This window comes from Aphidius gifuensis, linkage group LG1, assembly GCF_014905175.1.
Source record: "Aphidius gifuensis isolate YNYX2018 linkage group LG1, ASM1490517v1, whole genome shotgun sequence".
Taxonomy (NCBI): Eukaryota; Metazoa; Arthropoda; class Insecta; order Hymenoptera; family Braconidae; genus Aphidius; species Aphidius gifuensis.
The window spans coordinates 3,553,256-3,577,834 of record NC_057788.1 but is presented as its reverse complement, the minus strand read 5'-3'; the positions used below and the strand labels follow the sequence as shown (position 1 = coordinate 3,577,834).

Genomic DNA, 24,579 nt, shown 5'->3' with positions numbered 1-24,579 from the left:
GACACCATAGGGGGGATTTTTTCGACTATTTTAACGATTCGATATATCGATTATAATTAAATATCGAAGTGATTTTAGCGTTGCTTTTTTTTTGTCAACAACAATAATGCTCTAGTAATTATTAATTAAATGATTAAATATTAATAAAAAAATTAATGAATAGTTGAATTATTGTATATTTATAAAAATGTGATTTTTTTTTTTTAGTTGTCAGTGTTGCCACAATGAGCAGCAATAAAAAAACAACAACAAAGGTAAAAAAAAAAAAAAAATGTACATCGTCAAAACGACAATAGATTTAAAAAGTTTTTTTCTATTTATTTATATACTGATAAGTTGACAATGAATTTTTAATTTTTTTCAGACTCATCTTGGCTGAACTTTGTTGCATAAAAAATTAAAATTAAAATTTATACATGAAAATCATCGTCAAGAAGATCATTTGCAGGGTTAAGATATAAAATTTGTTTTGTTAAAAAATTGCTACAAGTTAATTTACAAGACTCAACACCGTATGTTACATAACAAAACAGAAATTAATTATAATCTTGTTATAATATTTGAGCTTTTTTCTCATCTTGCTTCAAGTTTGCCTAATGAGAACTTCATCGACCGAGCAATGCAAATAGTAGCTCTCACAAAAAATGAAAATAATGGTAAAAAAAATACTGTCAGTTATATTTTTTTTTCAGACTATTTTTAGCTGAATTATTTCATCAAAATTAAAAAAACAAAACTACATGATGATCATCATCAAGAAGACCCAATTAAACTAGGTTAAATTTAATTTTTTAAAATTAAAACATTGTTTATTTAAAACACTTGACACTACTTTGTCTAACACAACAAAACATAAATTAATTATGATCTTGTTATAATAATATTTTTGTTATTTATTTTGCTTAAAATTTTCATGACAAAATCTTTATAAACCAGACAATACAAGCATCAATGTTATATCAAAATTAATATCACTCAAATTGATATTTATTAGTGACAAAAATAATACACCAACTCTTTAAAAGAATAATGAGTTAATTAACAAAACATATATTTTTTATTTTAAATTGAAACACTTGATAATTTTCAGTATAAAAATAATAATTTTCCCTTTCTAGACAAGCTGAAGCACAAGAACAATGACAGCCAAAAAAATAAATAAATAAATATCATGTCAAGAAATAAAAAATCAGTATCATCTTGATGTTGATGTCAGTGAAGATTTTTTTCATGTTCCAGACAATAAAATTCTCAGTGACAATCACAAACAGTGTACAAAAAAAAAAAAAAAGAAAACAGAAAATTAATTCTGTTGAAGACGATGATAAATCTCTGGTAATTTTCCAAAACATGGATATATTTTTTATACTATTATTATTGAAATTATTAATTTGTCCATGTCATCAAGAACATTGAACAAAATAAGTAACCCAATCACTCAAATATAAAATAATTTATTAAAATTTTTTGTTACTTTTTTTTGTTTCACGTTAGACACATGGATATAATGTTATTTTGTGCAGAGAGAAACACTGTAGTCAAGATGGAAGACAAGCAAAGTTTGGATACTTGGCCAAAAGCGAAGACAAGGGTCTAGATTCATCATGTAGACAAATGGTACGAGCATCTTTCTTGTCCAGTCGTTGTGTAAACGCCTGAAGATAACTTTTATCCTCTCACTTACACCAAAGTATTTATCTCATTTTGTTTTTTTTTTTTTTTTATTTTTTTTTTATCATACTCAAGTTGAGTTAAGGACAAATGCAATTACCAAAGCAAAACATTATAGTTCACAAAAATAATTACAGTCTAGAAACAATGTTGATAAAATTACCAAAAAACGAAAAAAAAAAACTCAATTTTAATTCATCAAACGTAAATTAAATTTTTTTTTCAATAGAAACGATAAAAATATGTGATAGTAATATTTGAAAATATCAAATATTTACTCTGATGAATATTTTATAATACTTGTAACTTTTATTTTACTTTTTTTTTTGTATTTTTCAAAATTTATTTTCATTGATTTTTATTTTATTTATTTATCTATTTCTTTTTTATTTTTTTCAGTGTGTGACTAACTCATCAAAGCGTAAAGGTGAAAATGTGAAAATAGTAGAAATAAAAGTTTTAAAAAATAAAAAAAAGGTACATTTGCGTGTATAAATATCGCCATGAGCATTTTCCAGTGAAAAATACGTGATTCGTCGACATTTCAAATATCCATCATGGTTCAGAATATTGCGGTATACTTGATCTGGCAAACACCATTTTTTTTTCGCTTTTTTTTTTTTTATTATCAAAAGCACCTAGTATAATAATCATTTTTCGTTGTTTTTAAAGAATATAAAAATAATTTCAATTCAAAAAAATAATAAGATGGTAAAATTTACGATATGATAAAAAATTATCTGACTAAAAAGTTTTATTATTATTTTATGTTTTATTTATTCTTTTTGTTTTTTTTTACAGACGGAAACTCTTGGAGCTTTGTCCCATTGATCCTGAAACCATATCCGTTACCGGAGTGTAGCAGCGAGTTTTCGTGGTAATGGGATACAGTAAACGCGGCATATTCAGTGCCATTAATTTAACGGTAAAATAACGTCAAGCAGTAGCAACAAAGCTCTCTTTCTCTCTCGTCGTATATAGTCAGGATAAGCCGACGATGTGCAACGAGACTGTAACCCCGGGCAAGCATTTACACACAAAATACACATCAACATATATACATGTATAAATTGTTGTTGTTGTTTTTATTTTTAGGTAAATATATATATGGGAAAAACAGGAAAAGCTCTAGTTTTGTATATCCAACATGAAGCTTGAAGGTTGAAAAGTGGATATGTTCCGAGAGCCAGTATCAACTGGATTAAACTAACAAAAGTTAACAAAAGTCCAGTGGAAAAGTCAACTCGTATATACTATTTTCTTTTTATAATTTTTCTTTTTTATATTTATGATGATGATAAACTATTATCCTTTTTATCCATCACTTGAATTTGTAATGGTGGATGAAATTTCTGAATGATGTTGTCGGTACAACGCCTTCAAAATCAAGAAGCACCACACCAATATATATATATTTTCTTTCCTTCTTTTATTTTTTGGTCTTTTATCATCATCATCATCTTCATCCCACTTGGTTCTTGTTTTTTGTAAAATATACCTTGATAGGCTATATCATTTCTCGTCGAGGATATGCTCTGGTAATTTTAAAACTTTACCCTGTGTATCATACTTTTCCCGGGTGACTTTGTACTCGTGTAAATATACGTGTGTGTGAAAGAGGGCTGTAGAGAGAACGACATCGTCATTTCGAAACGAGGATAAACGTCGAGATAAAAAATAGCTAATATAGGTATATACGTAGACAAATATTGTGTTATGATGTTACTGCCAACATATTTTTTTCTTTTCAACATTTAAAGCATTTTTGTATTTTTATTTTTATTGTGGATGAAAAAATTCAGGAACAAATTAACTTGTAATATTATGGAAAAAATATTTTTTTAATGAAAAAATATTGACTTTGTAAAATTGATCAAACAAGTACGGAAATATATAGGTACATATATATTTTTTTTAATTTTTAGTTAGTCATGTTGAAAAGGGTTTTTTTTTTTAATACTATAATTATTAGTGCGTTAATAATTTTATACTTTTATGAAAAATTTATATTGAATATTTTGAAAATAAACATTTGTTGTAGATGAAAACAAAATGTTTATTAAAATTTTGTATTTATATAAATTTACTAGATGTATCTCTATTTCAAGCTTATACTTTTTATAATGTTGTACAACAAAATATTTGTTATGAAAACAAGACAATGTTTTAATAATATAAAAAAAATATTTAAAATAATCTTATGATATTATCAAGAAAATTTAATACGTAAAAATTTCCAACGAGTTATAAAATTCAGACTGTTACAGCGAGTAAAAAAAAAAAATAAAAATAAAAAGTTAAGATATAAAAAATCATAAAGAGAAAAATAAAATAAACAAGAAAATATATTGAAGAGAATTTTCCATCCAGCTGAACAAAGTGTGACAAATTACCAAGAAAAAAAAAAATTAAAAACAAACTAAAATAATTTAAAAAAATTAAATCTCATGATCTAGTTTAAAAAAAAAAAAAAAAAACCAATAACAATTAAAAAAAACTGATGACAAGAGAAGTACGTAAAAAATCAAAAAAAAAAAAAAAAGTTTAAATTTACACTACGAGATAATAAAAAATAAATAAAGTAATATTTGAAAATGCCCAAGGGAAATTTACGAGCAAAAAAAAATGTCTCATTTCTCTTTAACAACGCATCAAGTACATCAACGCAAATTTGTTGAAGAATCGATCATCAGCAAGCCCACACAATCAGATAAAAAAAATAATAAAAAATCCGCCAACCAATGAGATAGTAAAAGATTAATAAAAAAAAATAAAATCTAAATTACACAAAATAAAAAAAACTATAGAGCAACTAAAATATATCTAAAAGTTGATAAAATTGATGCATTTAATCGAAAGTAATTACACTGGTTGGTTGGTTTGCTTGGTTGATTTTTCATTTCACTCTTATTCTTTTATACTTTTCATTATCTACAGTCACAATATACTATGAAGTATTAGTTTTAGTGTTGAAGAAGCTCCTCAAACCAGGACTTGTACAAAGAGACTATCGAGGATAAAATAAAAACGATGATGATGATGATGATGGTTGTGGTGTTAGTGTTTGCAAGCAAAGTATATTGGATAAAATACAATTGTTGAAAATATATATATAAAATAAAATAAATAAAAAAAAAAGATTCTTGACGTCATTGAAACGGTTGATAATACTTTGGCTTCTGATAGCATTGTTATTTCAGTCAAACCTTCATCATTCAATAGAAAATAAATAAACAAAAAAAAGAGTATATATATATAATAAACTAGAAGTTCTCAATATCAATGTCTTAAATTCAATTTAACTGTAACATCTTGAGTATCACATTGTGACAACAAGTCACTTATCCATCCATAAGCGTTCAAGATATTTCATTTTCATTTGATTGACAAGAAAAAAAAAATAAAAAAATCTCACGTAATTTGATGACTTCTTGGTTTATTTACTTTTCTTTTTTTTTTTATTGATTTATTTAATAATTTTAAATAAAATGTAAGTGAAAATAAAAAATGTTAAAACTAGATAAAATGTAAATTTACTCATGATTGTGTTACAAGAACAAAAGGAATTATAATAGCCCGCATATAAATTTCACGGTAAAATACCCATTGAATTTACGATGTAAGTTATATTCCCTTGATGATAGTAAATTTCTTGTGTCTTATTTTCTTAAAGAAAATAGTGTCGTTGTTCAGTTGGTTATAATCAAAAGACTCGTGTACTTTTCATGTGCAAGATAGACATAAAACAAATGATTGAACTTTTATACACAAGTACAGATCCAAGTAATACACATAAAATTGAAATATAAAAAAAATATATAAAAAGATTATATAAATGATAATAATAATATGATGATGCTGGTAGTGGTGGTGGTGCCGAGTTGTCGATTCACTCGTATAGTTGATCCAAAGTAGACATTATTCCAACTTGAGTGGATTTACTTTTGATCACTCAGCATCAGATAAATCCACATGATCCAGACAAAGTAATAAAAATCTATTGCATAAACTTTGATAAAATTTTCTTACTTGTTCATAAAGATCAAGGTAGAAATTGACTTGTTTTATTTTTATACTAGTAGTATATAAATTTATGTATTTAATTGAAAAATATAAAACTTTATTTGAAAAAATGTTAGATCAAAAAATAATAGTTAATAGTTATTTAAACTTATGTAAATTTAAGCCACATTGATATTCAAATTACATGGTTAATACAAGGATATAATATTTCCAAAGTAATATTGACCACAATGCGAAACTCAAGACCACTTGAAATATGAGATTATGGAGTAACAAAATTACTTTGTTACAGCAGCTACAAAAATTATATAGACTTTTATTTTTTTTTACTATTATTTTGAGGTTTTTAAGCAGACGTATATTAAAGATGAAAAATCTATTGGCTATAAAAATATACTGTTACTTTTTTGGGCTTTAAAAATTTCAAATATTTTCATTTCACTTGACAATGCAATTGGACAACTAATTACCGAAACGTGTGCTATTTTTTTTCATCATGATTTATAATTTATTAATATTATTAATACCATGAAAAAATTGGAAAGAAAAAAATTGGAATTGAACAGCTGTTATAGCTAAATGATCTTGACCGAATTTTCAAACTGCATAATATTTTTTTAAATAATTATAAATCAGTTTTAATAAATTTAATTAATTTTTTTTTTTTATCTATTCAATTTTTTCAATTAAAATTTTAAAAATATTAAAAGTTGTGAAAGATTTCATATCATCACTCAAAATTTAATACACGATTTGAAAAAATTATTTTCATTATTGTTGTTATTATTATTATTTTTAAAAAGTATATAAAATTTTATGGCTTTATTTATTTTTATAAAATCCATAACTTTGTTTAAAAAAAAATTTACATTTTTAGTAAACCGTTAATTTTAACAGAACAAAATTACACAATAAACTTTTAATTCAAAAGAAAAAAAATAAAATAAATTTTTGTTACTATTTTTATGAAAAAAAAAAAAAATAGAAATTTTTTTACAATATTGGTCACGCTCAGTAGAAAAAAACGTGCAGCGGAGATATGCCCTTGCAATTCAAGTCACACTTTCGACCCTTTTCTTTACAATGTAATTTTTTTTTTTTTTCTCTCTTTCTTTCGTTGAGATAGAAGAATAAAAAATGAAAATAAAAAAAAAATTTATATACTCGTAATTCAGCAGAATAAGCTTAATACAAACTCGAGGTCAAAAATATCAAATAAAGTTTTGAAGATTATACTTTTTAATACTAATTTTTTTTCTTTCAACTTTAAATTTTCGATATTATATCGAACAAAAAAAAACTTAAAAAGTTTAACTATTGTAGATATTATATTAAACTTATATTTGTCAGTAAAATAGGTGAACCATAAAAATGCACAATAACAAAAAACATATATTATATTTTAAAAATACAACGCTCCATTTTCTACAATCCGACAAATATATCTTTATATTTTTTTTTTTTTTCGCATATCATTGTAGAAAGCTCATGAAGACTTGCATGACACTCGTGAATCTTCACTATATGGCTGTATTTACCGACCATATATTTTCAAATAAAAAAATATGAAAGACAATAATTTCCTTGCCCGACAATATTTTATCTATGTGCGTGCATACCAACAGAACGATAAAAAAAAATAAAAACAAAAAAAAACTAACAGAGAATATTGTAATATTAAAAATCTTCAAACTACTTTTAAAAGTAGAACAACTTGAATAACTTCAACGACTTGTAAAAAAGCAAAAAAAGCAAAGTGTCCATTCGAAATAATGAACTAGAAATAATTTTGAGTATATTTAAAATTAAAAACGAAATTATAAAAAAAATCTTTTTAAATCACACGAAAAAAAAAAGGAAAATGTAATCATAAAATTACGACATTTATTTTTGAGACCCTTGACAAAAAAGCCCTTGGAAAAAAAGTTTGAAAAATATTGTGAAGAATAAAGCAATAAATTTAACAATTTTTATAAAGTACCAATATATAAAAATACAAAAAAATCTCAGTTGAGTGTAAAAAATAAAAATAAATAAATAAAAAAAAAATATTTACGATCGATTTAGTTTGAAGAAAAATAAAAATAAAAATAGTTCGAGACAGGTGGTGCGTATAAATGGGCAGTAAGGTCATGTAACGTGTTCTATATCAAGAGTTAACTTTTGTTGAGTCTGCATCGAGGGTTAATATTGTCACTGTCAGCAAGTATGTTTTATGGAGGTGTGTGATATAGGTATTCTAGCAGTAGGTGAGAAAAATAGCATTCAATTGAAGGGGCGTCCAAACAAGACAACAAAAAATAATACTGTTGGAAGGATCAATTGATTGATCTATATATATATTGGATTTGTAATAGGTAGACTGACTACAGCTTTTTTTATTTTCCATTTTCCAATTTGTTGCAAATCTATTATTTCGATGATTGTTCATCATTTTATATTTTGATAAATATTTTTTAAATATTAAAATTAATAAAATTATTGTTCAATTGGTTAATTGATTTTTATAATTATTATATAAGTATCAATACAGTGAAATTTAAATTTTATAAATTAAATTTTTTCTAAATTAAATAATGGTTATTTAGAAGAAAATTTTTCTAGCTTAATTGACTCAAATTAAGTATAATAAAGTAAGTTAAAATCTGCTATAAAACAGAAATAGATAAAAAAAAAAAAAATAAGACTATAATAAAAAACATAAATCTTAAAATGACAAAATTTATATAGCCTATCAAAATGTGCATATATTTTATAGACCCATTCGACATACTATAACATGCACGTCAAAAAAAAATTTATGATTTAACATTTCAAAAGAATTATCGTTGAACAATGAAGTTGCCAAAATATCCCAATGATATATTTACAAATTTAAAATTTAAAAATAATAATATTTTACAATTTTAAATATTGATCAATATTCATTGATATTTATAAAATATGTAAAAATTTCTCAATAACGAAAAAAGAATAAAATAAAAGACAAAAAAAAATGTTGAAATATTTTTAAATTGCTAGAATATTTTTTTTTTTTTTAATTTTTTAATTTCATTTTTATCAGTTTGTTGAGTTTGTTCAGGTAAAATTGAATGTTCCATCGTCAAACACTCATTGTCGTAAAAGATTGAGTTGTTCCGAATCTTCAAGAGTTAAAAAATAAAAAAAAATAATAAAAATAATAACAAACAAATGAAAAGAGAGTTTGAAAAATCGTTCACTTTCTCTCAACTCGACTGGGCGATTAATCCTCATTGTAAGCTTCAATACAAGACCATTTTCAACCCCCTTATATATACTCCAGGACCAGATATTGCTCAAGGCAACCAACGACAATACTCGAGTACCTATTTTTCCAAAAAACTCTATTCGTTTTCGCAATTGCACGTGACAGGATTGAGAAAATTCCCCTTTCCATATAAAGAAAAAATAAAGACAGTTGTTTTGTTAAAGAAAATAATATATATATACTTGAAATAAAATCAACAGAGCAAAAGAAAAATAAGAAAAAAAAAAAGAAAAATTACTTTCTCTAGTTATTTTTCTTTTTTCTTATACTGGTTTTTTATTTTTTTTGTTCTTTATACTTTTTTATGGGGAGGAACCAACGAGCAATCATTGTAAATTATCGAGACAGCAGGGTCGAAAGGCATTAAACATTAGTCTCCCTCGTATTTTCATAATCACCAATGAAAATTGTATAAATTAACAGTTATAATAAATCAAATATGTTATTTTTTTGAAAATATTTTTTTTATCTCTACAAAATAATATAGAGAATAAAAAAATTATTAATTATAATGTAAAATTTATTATTTATATTTTTTATGGATTGTAGATATATAGATAAAAATATATCTTGATTATTCCTAGAGACATAATATATGTAAACAAAACACACACATATATATGTTAACCCTTCCAATGACACTTTCGTGTAAATTAAATTCAACAATTCCCAGTGCTACATACTGATAACTGGATTAATTAAGACTTCTGAAATTAGAAGATATCGTTGTCTCGACAAACGTAAATTAACACTAATTCAGTCTTGTTGATATTGTAAAATTTATTCAAAACATTGAATTACGCATTTGGTTAAAGGGTTAAAAGATAAATTATTAAATTAAATAAAAACTCACCTGAAGACTCGGATGACAGCCAAGTTCTAAAAGTATTTTTACAACACCAGCATGTCCTTTATTAACAGCAATATGTAATGCTGTTTGACGTCTTTTATTTCTGGCATTTAAATCAGCTCCAGCACCAGCTACAAGTGACATTACACCTGGTTCATCACCAAATGCTGCATGATGTACAGCACGATCACCATCTTTATCCTGTCATTTGAATAAACAATTAAAATATATAGAATATATTTTCAAATTAATAACAACGTAAATAAATAATAACGTACTTCAATTTCAACGTCAGATTTATAACGCAAGAGAATTTTAATAACTTCAAGATGTCCATTGTGACTTGCTGCTTGTAGTGCAGTATGTCCAGCAAATACTCCATTTACATCAGCATCAGGACGTTTTAAACAATCTTCACATTTTGATGCATCACCATTTGCTGATGATTTAACAAGCTCTTCATTAACATCACCTGACACATGGGTTTCAAATAATTTTTTCAAAAGTGCCGACAGTGGTTCTATAAATTAAAAAAAACAATTAATTTTTATAAATGTTTATTATATTATTTATGTATATAAAATACGTACCACCATTACTACTTCCTGGCATACTTCCATCACTACTTGCAACTTTGATAACAGCTTGTGGATTATATGTCCAGGATGTTCTACATACTTCAACTTTTAAATCACCATCATGATATATTTGTAAAACTCTTCCAACTTTACCAAGTGTCTAAATTAAAATTACATTTATCAATGATTTATTGTTATATTAATTTTTAACATAAAAATTTCATCAACAACTTACTGGAACCATAGCTTCAGCCCATTCTCCATGTGCTCTTTGAAGTAATTTAATTTTTTCTAAATCATTACATATTTGAACAACATCACCAACAGCAAATGTATGATTATCTGTTGATGTTGATGTTGTAGCAACAGGTGCTGGTGTTTGTACTTTTGACAAAACTGCAGGATTAAATGTCCATCTATTTCCACTTGGATATGATACAACAATATCATGATCCTCATCAATACTAACGACAATTCCAGTTGTACCCAAACACTCAAACATTCCATCAGTCCAACTGCCATGTCCATGTTGAAGTGATTGAACAATTTCCAATTCTAAATCTACATTTACCTGTAATTATTTAATTATTAAAAATAATAATTATAATATTTTCTTTTTTCGAGGTTTTAATTTAATGATAATTAATAATCAACCTGATCACCAATTTGAAGACCATGTGGAGCTGTTCTTCCTGGTCCTTGTTCACCCAACAATGGTAAATGATCACGATAAACTGTTTGACCTTTGGCATCATTAACAACTTTAAGATCAGCCTAAAATTAAAATTTTTCATTTGTAGCATTTTAAAAATTGTTTTAAATTAAATAATCATTTAATTTTCATTTACCATTCCTTCAAAACCAACACGATATAAATTTTTAGCTCCATTATCCCAAACAACATATGCAGCTGATCTTGGACTTGCTGCTGACCAATCTTGTATTTCATTAACTTTTCCTCTTCTACCATTTCCACCATCTTGATCTTCCCATTGCCAATCAACACCTCTAACAACTCTAGCACCAGGAAATATACCTCTTATTGCAATCTAAAAATAATTAAATTTATTAAATTATTATTTATTTCTAATAATTTATTATGAAAAATACAAATTTCTAGAGACCTTTTTAATTTTTCTTCTTGGTTCAAGAAGTACACGTTCACTTCCTGGTGTTGATATACGATAAAAACGATGTCTAACATGATGTTTATCACCATGATAACAAATTGAACATAATTCATGATTAGCACAATCAGCACATTTCCATCTAATACCAAAAATTGGCTGTTGACGACATGTATCACACATTGTACCATCATGTTTAACACCAGTTGTTGCTGAATCAAGAATTCTCAAATCATATGCTCCAGAACAACGATAATTTGCAGCAGTACCATTATCCCAAACAACAACAACTTCTTCTGGTGATTCAAAATTTCTAACAGTACCCACATGTCCCTCACCACCATCCTGTTTAATAAATAATTTTACAATTAATAAATCAACTATTGTGTTTATTATTATCTTGAAATGACAAGTGTCACTTTTGACAGATCAATTTCAAATGTTTATATTTATTTATTATGATAAAACAACTGCATGATACCAATTGTTAAAAATAAAAATAAGAATTTTTTTTTTTAAATCACATTGTTATTTATTAACAATGTCATAAATAATTTTAAAATCATTTGTTCATTTTGTTTTTCATATAATAATACTAGTTGCATCTCTAACCTGTTTTCCCCATTTCCATTCTGGACCACGAATAACCCTGGCACCAACTCCTTCCATCATAAATTTTGTTGTTCTTGCAACACCACTTGTACCAGCAGCTTCCATTATTTATAACTAATTATTATTTATCATAAAAATATATATCATCAATGTCTAACAATAACAAATATTTTCATAAACAGAAAAAAAAAAACAACTAATATTCACAATGAGCGATTACAATACCGCCATTTTAAATGACTGATGTCAAAACATGCTATCATCATATTATTATACTATAGTGTATATTTTTTTTAATGGGAAAAAAAAACTATTTATTTTCAAGTTGTACAGCATCTGTAATTATTATTGTGAATGATGGATAAGTCGGTCTTTGTTGTTGTTAATGAGAAAGACAGAGAGAGATAAACAACATGTGTAGAGAGACAAGTCTTGTTATCATTTAACAAGTGGTTGATTAGATTTCATTGTAGATGGTATCAAGTAGCCAATCATTGAGCAACAATTATCAGACACATTAATAATTAATTACTTGTATATTTTCTAGAATTTTAAATGATTATTTTTCTCTTGAATTAATTTATCAACAAATGTTTTAAATTTGTAATGTGTTGATTAAATTTCATTTAATAAGCAAATTTCAATTACACATGTAGCTAACTTTTTTTATATATTGTATAAAAATAATAAACTTAAATTTATTAATTACTGTTAGATTTTAGAACTTTTGTCTATCAAGAAAAAATACTAAAAGTGAATTGAGTTGTAATCTCTAAGCATAGCATTTATTTGAATGATTTTTATTTATTTATAAGTATCATCACTGTGGAAATATGTACCTTAATTAATAATTTAAAAAAAACAACAACAACACAATTGAAAATATTATTTTTAATTTAGTTTTATTCATTTCAAGTTTTAAACCATTCGTCTGAGGAGTTCGTTGATACGATCTTCACGATTACCAAAGTCACCACCTTCGACGTAGTGGTTTGTCTTCTTTCTCCATCCTCCAGTTGGTGTGTTGAGCTATTTAAAAATAAAAAAATAATCAAACATTAAAATTCATTCAGATTGCAAATAACATAAAATTATAAATTTTTTTATTGATGAATCATGTTTAAGATTTTTATCAAGTTAAAATAATAATTATTTTAGCAAAAATAAATAAAAATCTTGGATTATTCTTTGACATAGTAGGAGGTTGATAAATAATTGATAAATTTATTACCATGCCTATGTCAATTTAAATCAACAAAACAATTATTAAAATTTTATATTACCTTGAATGGCCAAAGATAGTTGCTGGCGTATTTGAAATTTTTGCCAACAGTGAAAATTTCATGGATCAAATCTTCAGTACAGATAATATCAGCACGTCCTAATTTAGATAGAAAAAAAAATTAAATTAATAATTATTCATATACACAATAAACAAAGCAAATTAAATTGATTTTTATTAATATAAAAATATTAAAAACCATTATAGAATAATCATCAATTAAAAATAAAAAAATGTAGTTAATAAAAAAATCAATTTACCCAATTTTTTTTGGATGAGACTGTTTGAAGTTATTGGGATTCTTTGACGATCAATCTTGGCAAATCCACGTTTGTAAACTAATTCTTTGACTGATTTCAAATTTGGATATCCCCATGTGATATATGGTTCAATCATTCTCAACATGTTAATGGTAGCTTTGTTCAATTTTACAAAGACTCCATTATTAATTTGCTTCAATCTGAACAATTGAAGGATCTTCCTTGGTTTTGGTGCAATTTGGTTAACACTAGATAAAATTAAAAACAACAATTAATATATTTATCTAAATATCAACATTAAAATTAATTTTGTTTTTTTTATTCAACTAACCCACGAATACGAATGACAAATGCAAGCTTAGCTTCACCGGGAATATAGAAATTTCCCTTGGTCTTTGCTTGTCTTTTCAAACGAATTTCATTTCGTTCTTGTTGGCGATATTCTTTAGCGTACTTTTCAGCACGTTTAAAGTACTCAGTTCTCTTTTTGTAGTGAGCAGCACGAGCCTAAAACAACAACAACAATGACAATAACAATAACAACAATAAATCAAGTTTATTATATTTTCAGCTGAATGAAAATTTATAAATAAAAGAAACTTGAAATTACCTTAATGGAGACCTGGAGGCGTTGAGCCTTTTGGGTGGTACGACGGAGTTTTCTCTTAAGGATTGACTCCGGAACTGCTGGAAGCTTTTTTGGAGCCTCAGCTTTGGTGGTCTTGCTGTATCAAAAAATAACACACACATTATTATTATAAATTATTGGATAAAAAAAAACTAAAAAAATGTGGTTGACAAGTTTTTTGAGGTTATGAGAATAAAATTGTTTAATTGTTTAATCTTTCATCACTGATTTTATGTTGATTTAGAAAAAATTGTAACACTTGATATATTGCAAAATTAAAATTTGCATTAATTTATTAATTAATAATAATTTAATTCTTTTTTTTCTTTTTATAGTGGCCATTGAAGTGACCAGACACCAAGCACATTTTATAATCACAAAAACTGCACTTGATAGAAAATTATTATAAAAAATAATGATTTTATAAATAACATAATAATTGGCAATTCAAGGTCAACATAAATTTATTGCATTATTTTCATTAATTTAATTGATGTTGATTGATTTAAAGAGAAAATGAAAACTTACGTTTCGACCATGTTAGCAGTTTGGAAAGGAAGGAAAAAAAATGAATTCAATGGAATCGCTGGGAATCGCGTGTTGGAGAATAAAAAATAGGGAAAGATAGGGAACTCACTAAAATTGTAAATGGCGGTATTTTGTGTGTGACCGGTATGGTAGCGCTCATTCACAAATTTTATGGCGGTTTTTTTTTAAATTCAATTTTAACAATTAAAACTTCTATCCCAGGATTTTTTTTTTTGCATCCTCCAGTAAATTTAATAAAATATTTACAAAATAATAGTTGAATAAATAAAAAATATAAATTTTTTTTTATCACTTTCATGAATATTCAATTTTATTAAAATCTTAGATAAATTAAATAACAAATTTGATTGACGTTAATTCATAAAAGTATAATTTATAAGTAGGAAAAAAAAGATAAGACATGAAAAGAACAGATAAGTATTGACACTTTTATGAATTATTGCATATATTTAAATCAATTTGAATATATTTTATAATATAAAAATCATAAATAACCAGGAATTATAATTTTCGATACAGTAGACAAAAGCTAAGTTGATCACTTACTCAGGTAATAATCTATCAAATTTAAAGCTCTTTTAAATTATAAAAATATTTTTCACATAATAATTTTTTACTTAATATCAGTATTTTATTTTATCAGTGTTAATTTTTATTCATAATTATTAATTAATTTATAATTCTAGTCTAATTAATAATCTAAATATTTTTTTTTTCAGAAATGAATCCTCCAGCAGAAATTGTTATTGAAAATAATAATGATGAAAAATTAGAATCTATTAGAAGAAAAATTAAAATTAATACTCAAGATGAAAAGTATAAATTTATGTTGGAACATTGTATTAATGGTAGAATTTTACTTCCAACAACTGGTTATTTGGTATTTGTTTGGCAAACTTTTGCAATGATTATTGGTGAACCGTATAATAATATATCAGTTGTATTTGAAAATGTAAAATTGATACAAGCAACTTCATTGAATAATAAAACAATTAATGAATTAATAATAACAATTGAAAAAAAAACAGGAAATTTTAAAATTATTGATGGTAAAACAACAATTGTTACAGGATACATTCATCAGATGATTGATTCATCTGTTGAAAAAATTGGTACAGCTGTTAATATTGAAGAAGAAAAAGATGCTGAACAAATGAACAATTCAGATATTTATCAAGAATGTCAAGTTCGTGGATATTATTATACTGGTGTATTTCAAGGTATAAAAAGTTGCTCAATAAATAAAACTTGTGGTAAATTTATCTGGAATAATAACTGGATAACATTTTTGGACAGTTTAATACAGTTGAAAATTTTATCAGTAAATACAGAAAATTTAATTATTCCAAGTTCGATTGAAAAACTTGTTATTGATGTAAAAGCTCATGAAGATGATATTTGTAATTTGTCTGATGATGATGATGATGATGATGATGATGATAAATCAGTATCAGCAATTTACAATAAAAATTACGATATTGTAATTTCAAAAGGTGTGGAAATTAGAGGTATTGGAACAAGTATTATTTCACGAAAAAAACAATCAAATATATCATTAGAATACTATGAATTTGTTGCAAACATTGATGATGAAAAAATTACACTGGAAGAAGCCATTCGTGTAGCTACACATTTAGCATTGGAAAATAATCTTGATAAGTTTATTAAAATATTTGAATTTCTTGATACAAATGACAGTGATAATGTTAAAGATTTACTTTCACCAATAATTGTTCAAACTACCAATGATAATATTCACCTTGGAACTGAAATTGAAATAGTCATTGACAATAATTGTCAGACTATTAAATCATTAGACAATCTTCCTCAGTCTGTTAAAATTATTGAATTTATAAAATTAACAGACTCAAACGCCCTGATGGCAAGTGGAAAAAATATATTATTTTCTAATAAAATATCAACGATACTTGCAAGTATTAGAGATGATGGTTTTATCTTGACAATTGAAAAAACAAGTAACATTTCAAAACCTGAAATTTTAAAAAATTTATTATCAAAATATAATGTTAATATTATATTTAAAAAAGTTATAGAAAATTTATCAATAATGTTGTTGAGAAAACATGAAAAAAAAACAATAAAAAATGACTTAATAGTTATTGAAGTTGATGATAATTTATTATGGTTTAATAAATTACAAGATGTTCTAAAATTAGAAATGGAAAATGAAAAAAAAATTATATTAGTTAGTGAAAAAAATTTTAAAAGTGGAATGTTAGGATTATTAACAAGCCTACGACAAGAAAAAATTGGTGAAAAAATTCGAGGATTTGTATTGCAAGATCCAAATGCTCCAGACTTTGATTTATCACATCCTTTATATAAAAATCAATTGAATCTTGATTTAGTAATGAATGTATTACGTCCAGGAAATACTTGGGGTACTTATTGTCATTTAAAATTACCAAAGCCAATTTTAAAAAATAAATATCATGGCTGGGCAAATGTATTAACTCGTGGTAATTTAAGTACTTTAAAATGGTTAGATGGACCAATTACTGAAGATTTTAATCATCCTGATTTAGTTAAAATTATTTATTCAGCAATCAACTATCGTGATGTTATGGTGGCAACTAGAAAAATTCCAATCGAAACAATTGCACGTAATAAAGCTGAAGAAGAATGTATGCTAGGTATTGAATACTCTGGTGTTGATATTGAAAATAAAAAAATTATGGGTCTCATGACATCACGAAGCATCACAAATTTAGCTATTGTTGATCGTAATTTGTCTTGGAAAATTCCAGATAATTGGAGTTTTGAAGATGCAGCAACTGTACCATGTGCATATGGTATTGCATATTATGCTCTTTATATCAATGGAAATATAAAAAAAGGTGAAAAAATATTAATTCATTCTGGATCTGGTGGTGTTGGACAAGCAGCAATTATCCTTGCATTGAATGAAAATTGTGAAATATTTACAACTGTTGGAACACTAGAAAAAAGAAAATTTATAAAAAATAAATTTCCTCAAATTCTTGATGATCATATTGGTTATTCAAGAGATTCAAGTTTTGAAAATATGATATTAAAATCAACCAAAGGCAGAGGTGTTGATATTGTTTTAAATTCATCAACTGAAAATACATTTAAAGCATCAATAAAATGTCTAGCTAATAAAGGAAGATTTATTAAAATTGGAAATATTATTATGTCAAATGATACATCAATACAAATGACTGATATTTTATCAAAAAACATAAGTTTACATGAAATTTTATTTGACAATTTATTACATGGAAATACTGATGAAAAATTAAAATTGAATAAACTTATTCAAGATGGTTTAGATAGTGATGTTATAAAGCCACTTGCAAGAATGGTTTATTCGAAAAATCAATTGGAAGATGCATTTCGTGATATGGACAATGGAAAACATATTGGAAAAATTTTAATACAAATATTGGATGATAAAAATTTACAAAAAATATCAATACCAACATATCCATATTTTAATTGTCTGAAAGATAAATGTTACATGATCATTGGTGGTCTTGGTGGACTAGGTTTAGAATTAGCAAATTGGCTTGTTCTTCGTGGTGCTAAAAATCTTGTAATAACATGTCGTTCAGGCATTAAAAATGGATATCAATTGATGCGAATTAAACAATGGGAATCATGTGGTACAAAAGTTGTTATAATTTGTGATAAAAATGTTTGCAATTATGAGGATTGTATTGATATTCTCAATGAAGCAACAAAGATTGCACCAATTGATGGTATTTTTAATCTTGCAGCTGTTTTTATTGATAGATTATTTAAAAATCAAATAATTGAAAATTTTAAAGAATCATTTAAATCAAAAGCTTGGAGTACAATTAATCTTGATAAATTAACAAGAATAATTTGTCCAACTCTTCGATATTTTGTTGTATTTTCATCAGTTGCATGTGGCAAAGGCAATGAGGGACAAACAAATTATGGTATGGCAAATAGCATTATGGAAAGAATATGTGAAATAAGAAAGAAAGAAGGATTTCCAGCATTGGTTATTCAATGGGCAGCTATTGGTGATGCTGGAATTGTTGCAAGAATGCAAAAAAAATCTAAAAAAGAACTTGAAATTGGTGGAACTATTCAACAAAAAATATATTCATGTTTACAACTACTTGATGATTTTCTGCTGCAATCAAAAACAATTGTTGCAAGTAGTATTGTTTCAAAAAAAATGAAAAATCATTTTAAATCAGAAAAATCAAATATTTTCATGAGTATTTTGAATATTATGGGATATCAAGATGATGAAGCTATTTTAAAAAATAAACCACTATTTGAATTAGGCATGGATTCTATGATGTTATTTGAAATTAAACAAACACTTCAGCTTCAATTCAATATTTACCTATCAAATCATGATATAAAAAATCTTACATTTGATAAATTAAAAAATATGAAAGCAAAAAATAATTAAATATACTTTTAAGTCACTATCATTTAATTGGGAAATAAAAAAAAATATATAAACCATTTTTAATAATTTATTTATTAAATGAAAAATGCGATATTATTAATTAACATAATTTCGTGTCTTTTAGTAAATTAATTAAAAGAAATTTAATATTAAAATACATAATAAATAGTTAATTAAAAGAAAAGTAATTTACAAATTAAAAACTATTAATTGCTCAAGTCAAATCATTAAATTGTTAAAAAAAAAAAAACAAAATTCAGGATGTTATATGGAAATCGATTTTGTTCTTCATTATTTTAATATAATAGAATCCAAAATTCCACGTGGAATATTCAGTTGAAGTTCCAACCAACATGGTACATCTGGTATTACTGATGAATCACCCAAATTTCGGCTCGTTTTAAATGATATTCTGTTTAAAAAAAAAAATGAAAATAATAAATAAAATGTTAATCATTTAAAAAAGCAATAAATAAATAAATTATTTACCTTATTTTACACATGGCATATAAATCTCTTATACTTTTATCACCTTCCCGAAGATGATTAAACAATAATTGTTGAAATATTGATTTTCTAAATATAACAGCTGTATTTTCAGGTGGTACACGTTGAACAGAATTATCTGAACGACCATATAATTTATTAATACCAAGTGAATGTACAAATAAATTTGTTGTTGAATTATTTACAATAATAACATTGTTACCATCAAAATTAATTTTTACACCTTTTCCAATGAGTTCTTTTGTATTTTTAATTTTTTCATTTGTTGTAAATTTACCTTTTAAATTAGCAACACAAAATTTATCCTTATCAATTGATGATTTTGCATTATTATCAACAGTTATTATTCTTGAATTTGATTTAAATTCACCAGTTGGATAATTTTTTTCATAATACTTGATTGTTAGCCAATTTTGAGGTTTTTTTATGTTTAATAAATTATCAAAAATTGATTCTAATTCAATAGTATTTAATAGCGAATCAATTATTGATTTTATTTCTTTATTTTCATCAATTTTATCTGTATCATCAAGTTTTTCTTTTGATATATTTAATAATTTTTTTATGGTATCAATTTTCTTTTTTAATTTTCTAAAACCCATTTTTGCTGAATTTTATTTTACCCAATATGATTATTTTATATTTTTAATAGTTTAATTTAATATGTGAATTTTTACTTGTTACTTGAATTATTGAAAAATTATTTAAAAAAAAAAATAATTTCATTCGAATTGGTCAAAAATTAATCATTCTATTTATATACATAAAAATTGAATTTAAAATTCAATTTTTTTTATAATCATTTTTTAACTTGAAAATATGTACAATATAAATTTATTCTTCAAGTTAAAAAAATGAAAATAATTGATAAAATGATTTAAAAATTCATCGAAAAATAACTGGTGATGGTCTTGTTGTAGATGGTCCCAAAACAGTATTTAAAATTTCAATTGGTGAATGAAGTTTAAGCTCCAACCAGCATGGTAGTGTTGTTATATCATTGTAAAGATGACCTTCACCCCAGCCAAGTGTAAAAGATATCCTAAAAAAACAAAAATACACACATATAAAAGATGAGTTTATTTTATTTTTTTACATAAAAATTATTCATTCAAAAAAACATATAAAACATCAGGTAAAAAAACAAACAAATGATTAATAAAGTTTGATTTAGAAAAAATATTTTACCTTATTTTGCATGTGTTTTCTAGGATTCTGGGATCTTCATGTCCATTTTTGAGATACTGTGATAACAATTGTTGAAAACACAAATCACTATAAATAAGTAATGAACTTCTTGGTGGTACACGATAAATTTTTTTGTGTGATTTATTGTGATATAGATTCAAACCAAATGGATGAACAAATATATTTGTTTTTGATAAATTGCTAACTTTAACATCATAACCATCAAAGTGTAATTGTATACCATTACCAATATATTTTCTGCCAACTTTAAATTGTTGTATTTGACATTTATTTTTTACACTACCAATACAAAATTTTTTCAAGTTTGATGGTTCACAACTATTGTTGACAATAATTTTACATTCATTTGATATAAATTCATCTAGTCTTCTATATTGTTCAAAATAAATTATTGATAGCCAATTATTTGGTCTTTTAACGGTGCAATTATTACCATGAAGTTCACTTATTAATTTAATTCTTGGATTCGAAATTAAAACTGATATATTTTGTTCTTTTTTTTTTTCCTCATCAACAGCAGTTACTTTATTTGATGATTTCAAATATTTATTTATAAAGCAATTAATTTTTATTGCTATTTTATCAATGTTCATTATTAATAATTTTTATATTCATTTATAATTTTATTAAATAAAATTATAAATTATAAAAAACTGTTTAATTATACATTTATTTTTTTATGTTTTTTTTATTTTTTAGGTTAATGCACCATAAGTACCACGTGAGTTTGTTACAATGCACGTTGCACCATGAACTTCTCTAGACTACTAAAATGCCTAAGCTGGCTGCTGGCCTATGCTAAGCCTAAGCCCAACTGCTCCAAACTACTGCAAGACTAGTCTAGACAACCTAGACAATAATGTGAAATCTACAACAATAGTGTGGTATGCTGAAAATGGGAATTATAACGGTAAATCCCAGACCAAAATGGAGCCTAAGGTATGTTTTATGTAAGGGTGCATATTTTGCAATAAATTAACAGCTGCTAATACAATTAATTAACTAAAATTTATAAATTTTTAATTAACTAATTTATTTTTACATTGACTGATCATTTTATCATTATTAATTGATCATATTTCTTGTTTTATTTTAATCACAATCATTTTATCAATAATTAAAAATTAATACAATTTATTAAACTACATTTATTTTTATTTAAAAAATAATAAAAATACGTAATTATTAATTGGATAAATTACAAAGTCAAATAAATTTAAATTTTTTTATTACAAATAATTGTTGAAATAAAAAAATTAGATGGAAAAAAAAAAACATAGCAATTTGATATATAAAATTAAATTTTTTTAACATAAAAAAAAATTGTTAAATAAATTAATAATAATAATGGCTTTTATGACAATTTGATGGATTTATTGATGCATATTTTCGATGTCCAAGAGCTGGTGGTTTTATTGATGGTCCCAGTACTGATTCTAGTATTCCAATTGGGATATGTAATTTAATTTCAAGCCAACATGGTATTGCTGTTATATCATTGATAGATCTTTTAAAACCCCAGCCATTTGTAAATGACATTCTAAAAAAATAAAATAATAATTAATTAAATAAAATAATTAATTATTTTATAAAAATAAATTCAATTACCTTATGATACATGAATTATATAATTCACCAGCAGCTTCATCACTCTCTTGTAGATGATCCAACAATTGTCGTTGAAATATTGATTTGTTAAATATTAAAAATGTTTTTTTTGATATTACACGATAAACAGTATTATCTGTTCTATTATTATATTTATTCAAACCAAGTGGATGAACAAATAAATCAGTTGCTGAATTATTTGTAACAAAAACATCATTACCATCATAAAAAAATTTAACACCAGCTCTAATAAGACTTCTTGCTTTTTTAAATTCTTGTTGTTTATTTAATTTATCACCAAAATAACCAATACAAAATCTTGAACGTAATGATGGACCAGTACTACCATCAACAATTATTATATTTTCATTTGATGTAAATGTACCAATTGAATTATTTTTTTCATAATATGTTATTGATGCCCATTCATTTGGAGTTTTAAATCTTGATAAATTATCAATAAGTGCTGATAATTCAATTGTCGTATTTAACAATGATACATCAATTTCTTTAACTTGTTCATTTATTTTATCTGTTTTATTTATTTGTCCTCTTGATAATTTAAATAAATTTTTAAATGTATTCAATTTTTTTGATACTTTTTTACATCCCATTTTTATATTTTTACTTTTATCTTTTGATGTTTATAAACTATTTTATTTCAATCTTTATTTGATTAATATTTTAATCACAAGTGTCACTTGAACATTTGCACTTTTATTTTTTAATTAATTAATTATATTTTAAGTGTTTTGAGTTGAGTAGTTTTTTTTTTTTTTGTATTGGAAAATATTGTTAATAATTTACTGTAAATATTGACATTGTTTATTGGTAAATAAATTTATGTGTTGTTTTGTAAACTCCAGGTGATAATAGACTGAGAAAAAAAATTTAAATATTTGACAATGTTGTTGTAAAAGTTTGAAAGCAAATTGTCACTGCAAAAATAATTCAATTTATTTAGAAATTTTTAAAGTAACTAATTTGTCAAGAAAATAACTAATTGAATTGTTTAAAATGATTTTTTTTTGTTTTATTAAAGGTTGATAGATCAACTTTAATGTGACTTGTTTATTTTAAAAATGAACGATAGTTATCTTCTCATTAAAATTTTATAAATACACAAATTTTATATTTAGAAATAATAATAATAATAATTTATTATCAAAAACGTTTGAAATATTATTTTCAAGGTAAAAACAAATTTATTTTATTTTATTTTATCAAAAGTTTAAAACTTGTTTTTACTTTTCTTTATCATTAAATTTCATATCTTTCTAATCTCAAAAAGAAAAAGAAAAAAAAAAAACCAATTTATAATATTTTAATATAAAAATAAAATTTACAAATTTTAAATAATTTTATTACAAAATAAATATTCAAGATATATTCAATGTAGCATATAGAATTGAGACAATAATTAAATATTTTCTTTCTTTTTCTTTTGTCTAGACGTCTAGCTCAAACAACTCAAATCCAACTCAGCATGAAGCTCCGAAATCTAATCTTCATGAATCATTCGAAATCATCTTTTCAAAAAAAAAAAAAAAAAAAAAATCCATGACAATAAAATTTGATAAGCATCAACAAACAAACAAAAAAAAAAAAAAAGTGAAAAATCACGTGCAAACTGAAAAATATCACGTGTCTTCAAATATTTTCCTCAAAACCTCGACAAACATTTATTAATTTTGTTGAATAACAATAATAATATTATTACTTCTCCTCTTTTATCGAAATTTTTAATAACGATGATTTCTATTTGTCAGTAGAAAAAAAAAGAAAGGGGCAGTTGAAAAATGATTTATGATTGGTAATTTTATTCATCACAACGAAAAATAGATATGAGCTGTGAATTTTGATTCGATAATATTAATATTTTTATGGTCACGTGTACTCGACTATTTTTCCCCCCGAAATTTTCACTTACTCATTATTCACTTTGTCCACT

At 24.6% G+C, this 24,579-nt stretch overlaps 4 protein-coding genes across 4 annotated transcripts in view; 1 reads left to right on the top strand and 3 right to left on the bottom strand.

Annotated features, from left to right (window-relative positions):
- LOC122861035 (E3 ubiquitin-protein ligase MIB1) overlaps window positions 1–12,610 on the bottom strand; it is a 313,722-nt gene extending 301,112 nt beyond the window's left edge. The window contains exons 1-8 of the mRNA XM_044165187.1: window positions 12,151–12,610; window positions 11,536–11,883; window positions 11,260–11,460; window positions 11,066–11,185; window positions 10,647–10,982; window positions 10,424–10,571; window positions 10,112–10,353; window positions 9,837–10,034 (exon numbers count right to left, since the gene is read on the bottom strand). Of these exons, the coding sequence (XP_044021122.1) occupies window positions 9,837–10,034; window positions 10,112–10,353; window positions 10,424–10,571; window positions 10,647–10,982; window positions 11,066–11,185; window positions 11,260–11,460; window positions 11,536–11,883; window positions 12,151–12,255 (1,698 nt within the window). The 5' untranslated portion in view covers window positions 12,256–12,610. The remainder of the gene's footprint in view (window positions 1–9,836; window positions 10,035–10,111; window positions 10,354–10,423; window positions 10,572–10,646; window positions 10,983–11,065; window positions 11,186–11,259; window positions 11,461–11,535; window positions 11,884–12,150) is intronic.
- Window positions 12,611–13,033: 423 nt separating this feature from the next.
- On the bottom strand, window positions 13,034–14,912 carry LOC122861038 (60S ribosomal protein L7-like). Its single transcript, XM_044165192.1, has 6 exons — window positions 14,849–14,912; window positions 14,303–14,417; window positions 14,024–14,199; window positions 13,693–13,940; window positions 13,434–13,531; window positions 13,034–13,179 (listed from the first exon to the last, which is right to left on the bottom strand). Exons 1-6 carry the CDS (start codon window positions 14,857–14,859, stop codon window positions 13,069–13,071), a joined length of 759 nt encoding a protein of 252 aa, XP_044021127.1. The 5' UTR covers window positions 14,860–14,912; the 3' UTR covers window positions 13,034–13,068.
- A 783-nt stretch (window positions 14,913–15,695) lies between these two features.
- Window positions 15,696–19,249, top strand: LOC122847856 (fatty acid synthase-like). The gene is made up of 9 exons (XM_044145713.1): window positions 15,696–15,783; window positions 15,898–16,845; window positions 16,924–17,014; window positions 17,099–17,271; window positions 17,377–18,096; window positions 18,175–18,249; window positions 18,361–18,612; window positions 18,682–19,041; window positions 19,218–19,249. The coding sequence occupies exons 1-9, from the start codon at window positions 15,696–15,698 to the stop codon at window positions 19,247–19,249; spliced, it is 2,739 nt and encodes a 912-aa protein (XP_044001648.1).
- A 3,106-nt stretch (window positions 19,250–22,355) lies between these two features.
- Window positions 22,356–24,562, bottom strand: LOC122847855 (mothers against decapentaplegic homolog 1-like). Its single transcript, XM_044145712.1, has 3 exons — window positions 24,559–24,562; window positions 22,629–23,160; window positions 22,356–22,560 (listed from the first exon to the last, which is right to left on the bottom strand). The coding sequence occupies exons 1-3, from the start codon at window positions 24,560–24,562 to the stop codon at window positions 22,356–22,358; spliced, it is 741 nt and encodes a 246-aa protein (XP_044001647.1).
- Between the last annotated feature and the right edge of the window lie 17 nt (window positions 24,563–24,579).

Coding starts and splice junctions, on each gene's coding strand:
- LOC122847855 (XM_044145712.1), bottom strand. Junction 22,561..22,628: donor TATAATTCATGTATCATAAG/GTAATTGAATTT, acceptor TTATTTTTTTAG/AATGTCATTTACAAATGGCT.
- LOC122861038 (XM_044165192.1), bottom strand. Junction 14,200..14,302: donor GCCTCCAGGTCTCCATTAAG/GTAATTTCAAGT, acceptor TTGTTGTTTTAG/GCTCGTGCTGCTCACTACAA. Junction 13,180..13,433: donor ACTATCTTTGGCCATTCAAG/GTAATATAAAAT, acceptor ATTTTTAAATAG/CTCAACACACCAACTGGAGG.
- LOC122847856 (XM_044145713.1), top strand. CDS start 15,696: ATGTTGGAACATTGTATTAATGGTAGAATTTTACTTCCAACAACTGGT. Junction 15,784..15,897: donor AACTTTTGCAATGATTATTG/GTGAACCGTATA, acceptor AAAAAAAAACAG/GAAATTTTAAAATTATTGAT. Junction 18,250..18,360: donor TCAATTGGAAGATGCATTTC/GTGATATGGACA, acceptor ATTGTCTGAAAG/ATAAATGTTACATGATCATT.